General features: G+C 57.1%; 1 protein-coding gene across 1 annotated transcript; it reads left to right on the forward strand.

Moving 5' to 3' along the window:
• Positions 1-6,366: 6,366 nt before the first annotated feature.
• On the forward strand, positions 6,367-11,961 carry Emilin3 (elastin microfibril interfacer 3). Its single transcript, XM_004858221.3, has 4 exons — positions 6,367-6,785; positions 7,888-8,010; positions 9,117-9,340; positions 9,595-11,961. The coding sequence occupies exons 1-4, from the start codon at positions 6,619-6,621 to the stop codon at positions 11,379-11,381; spliced, it is 2,301 nt and encodes a 766-aa protein (XP_004858278.2). The 5' UTR covers positions 6,367-6,618; the 3' UTR covers positions 11,382-11,961.
• Positions 11,962-12,058: the final 97 nt, after the last annotated feature.

Genomic DNA, 12,058 nt, shown 5'->3' on the forward strand with positions numbered 1-12,058 from the left:
CTGAGCTGCTAGAGGGCAGGGGTCAGAGCCGTCAGGCCCTGGCAGGGAACCCTTTTGAGTGGATGGCAAATATATCATCTAGCCTGAAGCATGAGACAGTAGCTGAGGCCCCACCAGGGTTGGCCCCATGACTCTGACCTTAGCCCTGACCCTTCTCTAGCCAGCTCACTGAAACCTGGCAGCTCTCCCTCCAGAATGCCCACCCTCTGTCTCCAGCAGCTCCTGCTGGCCTAGAGCACCCTTCTCATGGCTACAGAGTGACCCGTCTAAAACCCATGGTTCATCTATTCAGCAATCATGGTCAGGAAATGGCCTCATATCCAGGACCACCAGACTGGAGGCGAGCTCAGCACAGGGACTGACGTGGGCAGGGTCATGTAGGACGTGGTCTCAAGTGGATTCACAGGGGCTGGAGACCAAGCACCTCCATCCACCACTTCCCCAGCCTCCCCAGTCCTCCACCTGCATACAGCCCTTCCTGGGCACCAGCATCCCTGCCTGAGCACCTCCCTTGACTGGAGCACATTTCCCACACCCAGAACACCCTCTCTCTAGGCAGGCCCCTTCTGACTCTTCCTGGGACTTCTCCCAACTCTCATCCACCTCTGCCCTTCCCAGCCTTGCACCCTGAGGCCAGTTTGTCTGTGCTTCCTGCACCAAGAAGGTGCCCAGCAAATGTCCCAGTGAAGAGAAGTCACAGCAGAGCAGGTCTGCGATAAGAACAGTGTCTGGTTGAAGGTCAGGTCCTGCCTGTCCAAGGGTGAGCTTTCCGTAGCAATGACCTGCCCTTCCCTCCCCGGAGGGCATCCTGTTTTGGCCTCTCAGTACCCACTCATCTCATGCCTGCACTGCCGACTCCATCACCAGCCGGTAATCCTGTGTGCTTTTCACTCTAGTGCCCAGGAATAGAAGAGGAAAGCATGTGGGAGTCCTTCCCAGGGCCTTGCGCACACACATACCCCCACCACAGGGCCTGGCAGCTCTGCTGCCCCCGTGGCCTTTCCCCATCCCTGTCCTAGACAGGCCCAGGCTCCAGCCCCTCCAGCAGGGAGCGGCTCCAGCCCACTCTGGCATCAGAGCGACTGTGGCACACACCCTTGGTCAGCAGCTGCCTTCCCAAGGCCTCCCAGCTCAAGGCTCAGCCTGACTCTGGCTGTTGAGGGCACAGAGAATGCAGACCCTAGCCCTACTCCCTGCATTTGAACACATGGACCATCCCTGCCCCAGGACTGATGTTTTGTTTCCCCTCTGCCTGGCATCTTCCAGACACCTTCCCACACTCACAGCCTCCAAATCAGCCACCAGCCCTTTGCTCTGTTCCTTACCTTGAGTGCCTGTTGGCCTGGTGGCTGACAGTTGCAGGGCCCGCCCCACTGGTCCCCCACTCCTATGCCTGCTCCAGGCAGCAGCAGCCACAGGAAGTTTTTCAGGCAGTTCTGCACACAGAACAAGAGTCTATAAGTTCATACTCTTCACTGGGGCATTCAAGGCCCCTCTTGTCTGGCTCCTGCCAATCTCTGCTGGGGTCTGGGCCACCCAGAGCTCTGTACTCTTCTCCAAACACACCAGGATCCCTCCTGCCTCTAGGCCATGCGCGCTCCATATGACCAAGTCTGGAATGGGCTGTCTCATGATGCACCGTCTGACTCTCCCCAAGCTCAGGCACCTAGCCAGTCTGTCCTCTGAGGATACGCACCATCCTGTGGTCCCTTGTATTATGTTCACTGACCCCTTTGTTTGCAAGTCTGCCTCCCTGACTGGGCTTAGGTTCCCCAGAAGTGGAGCCTTGAAACAGAGATCTGGGTTCAGGAAATTTATTAAGGGCAAGGATGGCTCTCAAGAGAAAGCCATAGGGAAGGAGGGAGGCGGGAGACAAAAGGCACATGGGGGAATGAATGTCAGGTAAAGTCTAGGTAGAGCCTGACCCAAGGGCTCTGCAACATAAACCACACTGCTGACCTGTCCCCTAGGGTGAGGAAGGAGCCTTTGTGTTCCTGTATCACCCAGTCATTGGCTGTGGGGTGAGGGATCCATAACTTCACAGGGTTGGTGGCTATCATCAGCCAGGGGCGATTCACAGCACAAGGGGTAGATGTGAGCAGTAGCAGTTATCACATCCACAGTGAAGAGTGTACTGGCCAGGTCAAGGCGGACTGGGCTGTGTCCCCGCAGCCCCTGTTGAGGAAGACCTCTAACAGGTTTCTGAATGGATGAGAAGTATGTGGACTCCTGGCTCACCCAACTCTGGCATCCCCCAGCCTCACAGCTACATGTGCTGCCCTGGGAAAAGGTCCTGCCCACAGCCAGGGGAGTTGCCACTGTAGGGACCAGAAAGGAGCCTAGACATCCAGTCTCCAGAGAAGGGCTCTACACTGAACCCTGCCTGACTCATTGAACATCTGCTATGTGCCCAACCATTCGATGGGAGCATTAACCAAAGACCTCATCTATTCCTTATAATATCCATCTTACAGATAGAAAAACAGAGGCTCAGAGGAGGGACAGGACTCCAGGTAGGTCATGCAACTTGTAAGTGGAAGACTTGGGATTCAAACTGGCCTGAATGACTTCCTGCCTGGTTTCTTTCCCCCAAAGCCAGGAGGATCTGGTAGCTCAGCCATTCCTGCCCACTGTAAGAGGCCGGTGAGTCCAGGGTCATCTCTCTGCCCCCCAGCTGTGCTCAGCTAAACTCAGAATCCCCAAGGGTCACATCTGGCATTTGCAGTAGTTGGGAGGCCCACACATACATTTTGCATATAAATTTGTATCATGGTTGCATCTGGTTTGCATATGTCCACACTGAGAACTCATCAGCACTGCACAATTTTTAAAATGCTTCGAAGCCACCCTCAGTGGAAGTCCATCAGAGCTTTACAGAGTCCAGTGTCTATGATTTCTTGGCTCTCTGGCTCTCGCCTTCAAACTGTGTCTCTACCCACTCCAGGTTCTGGACAAGCCACACCTTTGTCCAGGTGGAAGAGGGTACTGTAAACACCTGCCTTAGAAACTTATGCGGATTTGGTAGTCACCTTTTTTGATGATGCACTTGTCATAAAAATGTTGAGTGTGCTTTGAGCGTACTGGGGTTGGGCACAGTGCTGCTGCCTAGAACTGCCAAAGGTGGCCCCATGGGTAAGGAGGCCCAGGTGTGTACTCTTAGGAAAGGAGAGGATGGTGAACAGGGACCAGGGACTGGACAGTGTCTGGAGCCTGTACTGTAGGGCCAGTGGCACCACAGGTTGGCTTGGGGGGAGTAGGGGCTGAGTGTCTCTGAGCAGCAGAGGGCTCATCTGCCAGAAAGCTGGCATATTCCGTGCTTTCTATTTCTGTCTCTTTAGGAGACTACATTCCATAAAACTTTGTGACCTTCTGGGTGAATCCTGGATAAAAGAGGAGAGACAAAGCCTAGGTGAAGTGGAAGGAGCCTGCAGAGAGGATGGAACCTCGATTTTAAGAAGCACAGAGGCAGGGAAAGGGTATCCCAGACATATGGGATGCCCAGTGCCAGGGCTCCATGCTCATTTACCACCAGGCAAGCATCTTCCAAGGACCCATTCCCGAATTTTTTCTGCCCCAGGAGGCCCAGAGAGGAAGGTAGAAAGTTTCAGTGTCCAGCAGAGGTTTTCTTATGTCTCCCCACTGGGCAACTCTAAATGCAAGGCTTTATTCTTATGTCTGTGTCGGATAATTGTATCATCCTGCAGTTTTCCCAAGGAGAGAGGTAGCGCATCTGTCACAGGAGGCAGTGAAGACAGCGAAAGTATGTGTATGCAGGCGTGCACACGAGTGATCATGGAGTGGAGGGTGGGCCAAACTCTGTTCCTGTGTGTGGCCCCTTCGCCTGTCTCTGTCCAGGTGGAGAAGCTCCAGTCTAAGGCAGGGAGAACACGACTGTTTGCCTCCCGCCCCTGCCGCTGGCCTCCCTAGGTTTCCTGTCTGGCAGATGTGAAGTGGCCTCATCATCCATGGGGAGACCCCAGGCTCTGCCTGCATCCAGCCAAGACCCTAAGCATCTCTCTATGCTGACACCCTCCGCCTCCTCCCGGATGAGGCCCAGGCCCTGGCTCCTCAAACTGATCCAGTTAAAGAGGGAGCATGGTTTTGATGTCGGCCACCTGGAAAAGGAGGAGGCGGGCTCTAGCTGTCCTTCTAGGCCCCTGTTACGTGGACATTTCCCACTTGAAGCAGGGTCCAGCCTCCTTCCTGTGAGTTGTGGGCCCCACATCTGGGGCTGGGGAAGGGAGTGAAAGGAAAAGGGTGGGAGCCCTTGGGAAAGATCACAGTTTCTGGGGTGGGGGAGAGTTCTCCCAGAGCCAGCTGGGCGGTGCTGCCAAGCGGCCAGAAACCAGCCTCTGAAGAGCAGCTGAGCTCTATTCATTTCCCCCTCAGACATCTCTCACTTTCTGAAAACCAGGTTAGCGGTTACCAGATCGAGAACTTGTTGTGGATACTATGTATCTGCCCCCATCAAAATGACTCCTAACATCTCCATGAAAGGCTACAGAATGGAACATTCCAAGGGTGTATAGGTAGGGTACAAGACTGTTTTAAGCCTTCTTTACTTGCCTAATCCATTCAAACTAGCTCAAAGGTAGGTTATTGGAAACAGACGGGGAAAGCCATGGCTTGTCACCAAATGACTATATATTTCAGCCTGAGTTCCACAGCACCCTGTATCAGCCCTCTTCTCCCCTGCCAACCCTCCTTCTCAGTTCCTCATAGCTCCTGCGGAGCCATGGCTTCAGCATGCCATGCTGTGTCCTCTTATCACCCCAAAGGCTCCAGTAGTGGATCGAACAGAGCCTCTCCCCCCCCCAATTCATATCCACTGGGATCCCAGAATGTGACCTTACTTGAAAACAGGGTGCTTACCAATATAATTACCTAAGATAAAGTTATGTTGGGCCTTAAATTCAGAGACTGCTGTCCTTTGAAAAGGACATACAATCACAGAGGGGGAAAAAAAGTGAAGGTGGCCATGTGAAGACAAAATCAGAGTTTGGAGTGATACAGCTGCAAGCCAAAGCACTCCAAGGATTGCTGGGAGCCACCAGAAAACTGGAAGAGGTAAGAGGATTCTTCCCTAGAGTCTTTGGAGGGAATATGGCCCATGGACACCTTGCTTCTGATTTCTATCTTCCAGAATTGGGGGACAATAAGGTTCTGTTGTTTTAAGCCTCTGAATTTGTGATTGTTACTACAACCCTAGGAAATAAATGAAATCTACAGCTGGAAGCTGGATTCCCTTCAGCCTCTGTTCCATAATTCCAAAGCCCAGGAGAAAGGATAATCAGTCTGGCTTTGGTTAGGTATCTGTCCCCAGGGATGGATGACCCACAGGCTGGAAGAGGGGCAGGGCATGGATCTGGGCTTCAGAGCTGCCCCTTCCGGTATCCTCTGATACCATCACCTTACCCGGAAGCTGTTTGTTCACATCTCAGAGTTGGTTTTTGAAAGGTCTCTCCAGGCAGGCCCAGGAGTCCTGTGAATTCTATACGCCAGCCAGCCTCTTGTGTGAAGACACGTGGCTGTGGTCAGCTGTTTAGATGAGACCTAGACAGGAAGAGGTGCCACTCTGTTGAATGGCAGAACCAGGATACAAAAGGCACCTTGCAGATTAGAAAGTTAACAAGATGATGTTGCATAAGGATGACTACAAAGAACAACTCTTGGATTCTAAGAGCCGATTTCGAAAGCAAAGTATGAAGGAAACTGGCTTAACACAGCCGAGACCTGAAGGTTTTCTTTATCCACATGCTAGTAATAAACCAGAGCCAGAGCCCAGGAAGAGCAGCAGAGCACTCTTGTCTGAGCTGAGAGATGGTGGGCATTTGCATCCCATACAGAGACTGGAGACAACACTGATTCTATGAGAAAAGCAGAGGGGCGCTGTGTCCACTCAGCTGGGTCGCACAGGTCGTGGGGAGAGGAGCCTAAAGGGCTATCAGATCTCATCCGCAGCCCCCCCACCCCCATCACGATGAGTGAGGAGCCAGAGGCAGCCAGCCCACAGGGACAGACTGGGGTCAGTTCCAGGAAGATGACTGGGTGTGTGGTGCTGGTCCACCCCGAAACCCGATATTCTCGGCTCCAGAGCCCTGATCTCCGAGGACACACGGACTTTCAAGACCAGAGTATCTAGAGGGTGGGCTGCACCTTGAGAACCCCTTGCCCAGGCCAACCCAGGGGTCGGCATCTCTGCCTCTCCTCTGGTATCTGTGAGCAGGCGAGGTAGTAGCTGGTGGTGTTTGGGGGAGTTCCGAGAGCGCGCGGCGGCCTGCTTAACTCACGCTTACAGGCGGCCCCTCGGGCGCCCGCTCAGCGCCGGGCTAGGGGCTGGCGGTGGAGGCGGGGGCTGGCGGAGGAGAGCGGCGCGGCCCGAGTTTATGCTAATCAGCGCAGAGCCCGCCTCCCGCCTCCCCTCTGCGGCCCCAGCCGCGGGCAGCGCCGGCCACTCGGAGGGACGAAGCCGCCGCGAAGGGCCAGGCGACTAAGTGAGCGAGCTCCGGGGTCCGCGAGTGGCTGTGGGGCCCCGTCCGGCGAGTGGAGGTGGCAGCGTGGCGGGCGGACACCCGCGGGGTCCGCCGCCCGGGGCCAGGTGGAGACGCGGTGGCCGCAATGGGTCGCCGCCGCCTGCCGGTCTGGCTGTGCGCCGTCGCGGCGCTGCTCTCGGGGGCGCAGGGTAAGGGCGCGCCGCTCCTCTCTCGGCCAGTGCAGCCCGGCGCCTCCCGCTACAGCCTCTACACGACGGGATGGCGCCCCCGGCTGCGCCCGGGGCCGCACAAGTAAGCGCGGGCCGTGCGGCGGGAAGCGGGAGGGATGGGGCTCTCCCACCTGCCCAGACCCTCGAGGGCCATGGAGGCCCCTGGCACCAGAGGCCGCGGCGTGGAGGGGCGGTGCCCGGACTGAGCCCGCGCGGGAGCAGGAGCACCGTGCTCCGGGGGCTGCGGGGCTGGCGAAGAGAACTAAACTGGGGGGCCCTGGCGCGGCGGCAGGGATCCTGGCAGTGCCCGCGGAAACCCTTCTGGAGAAGTAACATTTTCCAGCTGCCCCGAGTGCAAACTGTGGGCGCAGCGGACCAGGTGGAGGGAGCGGAGCGAGGGCTCCGCCGCGCCTCTGAGGCCTCGCGTCTCTCCTCTGCCCCTCTGGGTAGGAGGTGGAGCCGTGCACCCGGATCTCTTCTCCCCCTTCCCGAGGCGACCCCAGTCCTAGTAACTTCTAGGGAGGGAGCCCCGACGTGGCTGGGCCACAGAGCTGGTGGTGGCTCCGGATTCCAGGTCCAGTATTCTGGAAATGGCAGGGGGCCTCAGTGGTTAGCTCAGGCCCGAATTTGAGCTCTAACTGAATCTGAGCGGTATTGTAGGAGGGTGCCCAGGCATAGCCAACACGAAGTTTGCTGAGGTGCAGCAAAGCAGGCTTCCTGAAGGAGGCAGCGCAAGACCTGGTCTAAGTGAGAAAAAACTACATCTGGGGAGGAAAGAGGAGAAGCCTTGTCTCAAAAGAGCCACTAAACTGGAATCTCAGAACTTCACAGGCAAAGATAAGGCACTTGGAGGTAGAGGGCGGGAAGTGTGGCAGGCACTTGAGGGACAATCCAGGGAGGTCTCTTCCCCCCCAGTCAGGGAGGACAGGGTCCTAGTTTGGTATGACACTGAGCTCGGTGGCACCACTGAGGACACTGGGATCAGAATGTCAGCAGTAGAGCTGGGCCTGGCCCAGAATACTCTGGACTCCAGCCAAGGGCCCTGACTTCTAGGGACAAGGAGAACAGGCAAAAGAGATGGAGGTCTGGTTCCCTGTTGAAACCAACAGGTAGGGGAAAGAGGGTAGGGGCCTCACTGGGCCTGGCTCAGGCCAGATATTCCAGGGGACCACTTTCCCTTGTAGGGCCCTCTGTGCCTATGTTGTGCACAGGAATGTGACCTGCATTCTACAGGAGGGAGCAGAGAGCTACATAAAGGCTGAATTCCGGCAGTGTGGATGGGGGCCCAAGTGCCCTGGAACAGTCACGTGAGTGCACCCCCTCCCACCCACTTGGGATCCCCGTGCACAAGCCCCATTTCTGTCTTCACCTGGGAGGAGAGCCACCTCTGCTGCAGCTCCAGAACACCAGAGAGCTCCCCTGAGCCCCAGAGTGGGCCAGGGCCTTTTGAAGTTGTGCCAGGGCATCACTCAGAGGCAGAAGGAGCTTGGAAACCACAGAGGGATGAGGAGAATGTGGCAAGGGAAGAAGCAGGATCTGGCTAGGAGGAAGGGACAGGTGGCAAGGGGGTGGGGGGGGAGAACCAAGGGTCACTGAGGCAACGGTTGATGCCACAGGGGGCTGAGGCAGATCCAGGGAGGACTGTGGTGACCATGAGAAGGTGGCCTAAGGGTGAGGGGTGGAAGCCAGAGTACTGGGGATTAGGCAGACAGGCAGTCGGCATGGGAGGGACAGACATGATGTACAGGTTTGCACTTGGAGGGGTCTGAGTGTGCATCTGGAAACAGATCTGTTCTCCAGTGTGTCAGTGGGTGAACAGGTGAGGAGGGTCCCATCATGAGCTCTGCCTTTATCTTTAGGCCTTCCCCTCCCTGCTGAAAATCGGAGGTGCCCTCCCTCCAGCCTGTGACCAGAGTGGATTCCTAGAGTAGGCTGAAGGAGTGGCAGGAACTACAGAGGGCTAGTGGGAGTCAAGAGTGGCTCCAAGGCAATGGGAGGAACCACCAGCCTCAGCTCCAGGGCAATACTCCTTTGCATCCATAGGGGAGGGCTTGGAGCTTTGTTCTCCAAGACACCACTTGGAGCCCAAGTAGAATTTTTTGTGGCTACATGAACTAAAGAGGATCTGTATGGTCTGGGGAGGATTGGAGCTAAATTTGCTATCCTTCCCAAACAGGATGGATGGGGCTTCTACCTGAATCCTCCACTCAGAGCCCTTAGAGCCCCTGGAAAGCCCCCACCCCACACCTCTGCCACCTTCAGCCCCTAGAAAAAGGAAAACCCTTGGGGTTTTCCCCAAGGGAAAGAAACAAACTTCAGGCAGGCATCTGAGGGTGACCCCAAATGCCAGCTAGGGGACAGGACTCTCAGCCTGCAGGTATATGATCTTGCTCTCTCACTCTTGCTGGCACAGGTACCGCACAGTGCTCAGACCCAAATACAAGGTTGGCTACAGGACAGTGACAGACCTCACCTGGCGTTGCTGCCCAGGCCTCACTGGAGAACGCTGCCCTGAGCACCTCACGGATCATGGGGCCACCCCACCCCAGCTGAATCCTGAAGCCCAGGTTCCCTCAGGGCAGGCGGGCTCAGGTCCCAGGCCCCCTGCTTACAGCCAGGTGGCCCCGGGTCCCCATGGTGAGTCTGACTCGGGATACCTTCCCAGGTGCCCGGGTGTCTTGGGCTCGGTGACAGGGGCAGGGAGGAGACTGACCCAGGCTCCTGAGGTCTGGCAGGGTTGGGGAGGGCATGTCTCACCCTGAGTAGGCAAACGGGAAGTTGTGCCCGGTGAAAATGCAGGCTTAGAGCAGGAGGCCTCCCAGGGGGCCTGGGAGCACAATGCCCTGGAGAGCGGGGCTGGTGATGCTCCTGGAGTCTCTCATCTTTTCCAGGAAGAAAAGGCCTAGGGCTATTGGGTGAGCGCCTGGGACGCCTGGAGGGTGATGTCCAGCGCCTGGCACAAGTATATAGCACCCTCAGTGGTCTGGTGGCTAGCCATGAGGACCCCAACAGGATAACTGGGGACTCCAGAGCTCCTGCTGCCCCTGTGGGTTTGGGGGTCTTCCCAGAAGGGCATGTGGATCCAGGAGACAGAGCAGGAGGACCACTCACAGCTCCCCTGGGTGAGATCCTGAGCAAGTTAACAGAAGTGAGCAACACGCTTCGCAGCAAGGTGCAGCTGCTAGACGAGGTGCATGGACTCGCCCTCAGCCACGAGGCCCACCTGCAGCAGCTTCGGGAAGCCCCGCCATCCCCGCTGACCTCTCTGGCACTGCTGGAGGAATATGTGGATCAACGGCTACAGCGACTCTGGGGGAGCCTGCTGGGTGGCTTTGAGCAGAAGCTGCAAGGCATCCAGAGCGAGTGTGACCTTCGGGTGCGGGAGGTGCGGCAACAGTGTGAGGAGGGCCAGGCAGCCAGCCAGCAGCTACACCAGAGCCTTGACGGCCGGGAGCTGGCCCTGCGCCGGGAGCTCTCACAGCTGGGCACTCAGCTGCAAGGCCTGAGTGTGGCTGGCGGGGCCAGTTGCTGCGGCCAGCTGGCCTTGATCAGTGCCCGTGTGGACAATCTTGGGAAGAACCTGCGGGCAGTTGTGGAGGCCCACAAGGGCCCTGGCACCTCAGCCAGGGATGAGCTTGAGCATCTGTCTGCTGCCATGATTGAGGGAGGTGTGGATGGGCTGCTTGAGGGCCTGGAGACCCTCAATGGGACAGAGAATGGAGCGAGCAGCTGCTGTCTGAGGATGGAGCTGGGAAGCTGGGGTGTGGGTGGCTTCGGGTCCATGCTGGAAGAGCGTGTGCAGAACCTAGAGGATCGCCTGGCGACATTAATTGGAGAGCTAAATCAGGACAGCATCCCACTGGGCAGGTCTGTGCGGCCCCTCGTGCCGACAGAGCTGGCCGTGCTAGAACAACGGCTGGTCTCCCTGGAGACCTCATGCACCCCCAGTACCACGTCAGCCACCCTGGACAACCTCGTGTCAGAGGTGAAGGCCTGGCAGAGCCGGAGCGAGACCCTCCTACACCAGGTGGCCAGCCACACGGCTCTGCTACAGCAGCTCAATGGCACTGTGGCTGAAGTCCAGGGGCAGCTGGCAGGAGGGACGGGCAGCTCACTCCAAGGTGAAATCACTCTACTGAAGGTCAACCTGAACTCAGTGAGCAAGTCGCTCACAGGCCTCAGTGACTCTGTCAGCCAGTACTCTGATGCTTTCTTGGCTGCCAATACATCTCTGGATGAGCGGGAACGCAAGGTGGAGGCTGAAGTCCACGCCATCCAGGACCAGGTCAGCAGCCAAGGCTCAAGGCTCCGGGCTGGCCACAGGCAGGTCCTGAACCTGCAGGGGGAGCTAGCGCAGCTCAAGGCTGGTATGGCCAATGTGGCCAGGGGGCTGAGCCGCTGCCAGGACACCACCCGAGAACTCCAGCGTGCCGTGGGCCACTTCGACCAGCGGGTGGCACAAGTGGAGGGCATGTGCAGGAGGCTCGGCCTACTGGCTGCCAGCCTGGACAGCTTGCCCACCGAGCCACTTAGGTCCAGGGAGGGCCTGTGGGGCCACGTGGACCAGCTGAATCGCACACTAGCCCAGCACACAGAGGACATCGCCCATCTCCGAGATGACCTGCTGGACTGCCGGGCCCAATTGGCTGAGCAGGTGAGGCTAGGGCAAGCCGACTAGGCAGCCTGGATAGGATCCAAGCATCAGATCGCATCAACTCTGGGAACAGCATCCCAGAGCCCAGTCTTACCCAGCCGGGCCTCCAGGCCTCCCGGGACCAGCCCAGCTGCCACCTCAGAGGCCGTTGGACCAACAGTATCAGTCCAGCGTCGTATGACTATCCTGGTCATCAGTGTTCCACAAACTAGACAATTCAGGATAGTGATCAAGGCAAGGATGTCATGCATGAAGGCCAGGATGGACTTCAAAGAGCACACATTCCATGGCCTACAACTTGCTTTTTTACAGACACATTGGAGTTAGCAACTGTGCAAGTTCTCCTTGCCCATTCTCAGACAGGGGCCTATCCACAGCTCCCTTTGCCCACAGTGGGTAGCGTCAGCCCTTGGAGATTTCTGTTCCCTTGTACCTTGGCTTCTACCATAGCCATCTGGATGAGGGTTCTGCAGGAAAGTGGTCCCCACTGGAACTATCCTCACACATGGCAGCTTCATGGATGCTGTTTCTGAACCAAGGACCAGAAGCCACCAGAGGTTTCCAACTCCCCACATCCTTCAGAACTGAAGGGAAGCACAGAGACCCACTGAGGGTTTTCTTTATTTTTTCTGATCCTCCCTCAAGGTGAGGACTGAGGCAGCTGTAGATTCCTAGACCAAAGAGTGATATCCAGGCAATCT

This window comes from Heterocephalus glaber, unplaced genomic scaffold (assembly GCF_053883595.1).
Source record: "Heterocephalus glaber isolate CG9 unplaced genomic scaffold, H.glaber_assembly_v1.0 deba00001673, whole genome shotgun sequence".
In the NCBI taxonomy this organism is placed as follows: Eukaryota; Metazoa; Chordata; class Mammalia; order Rodentia; family Bathyergidae; genus Heterocephalus; species Heterocephalus glaber.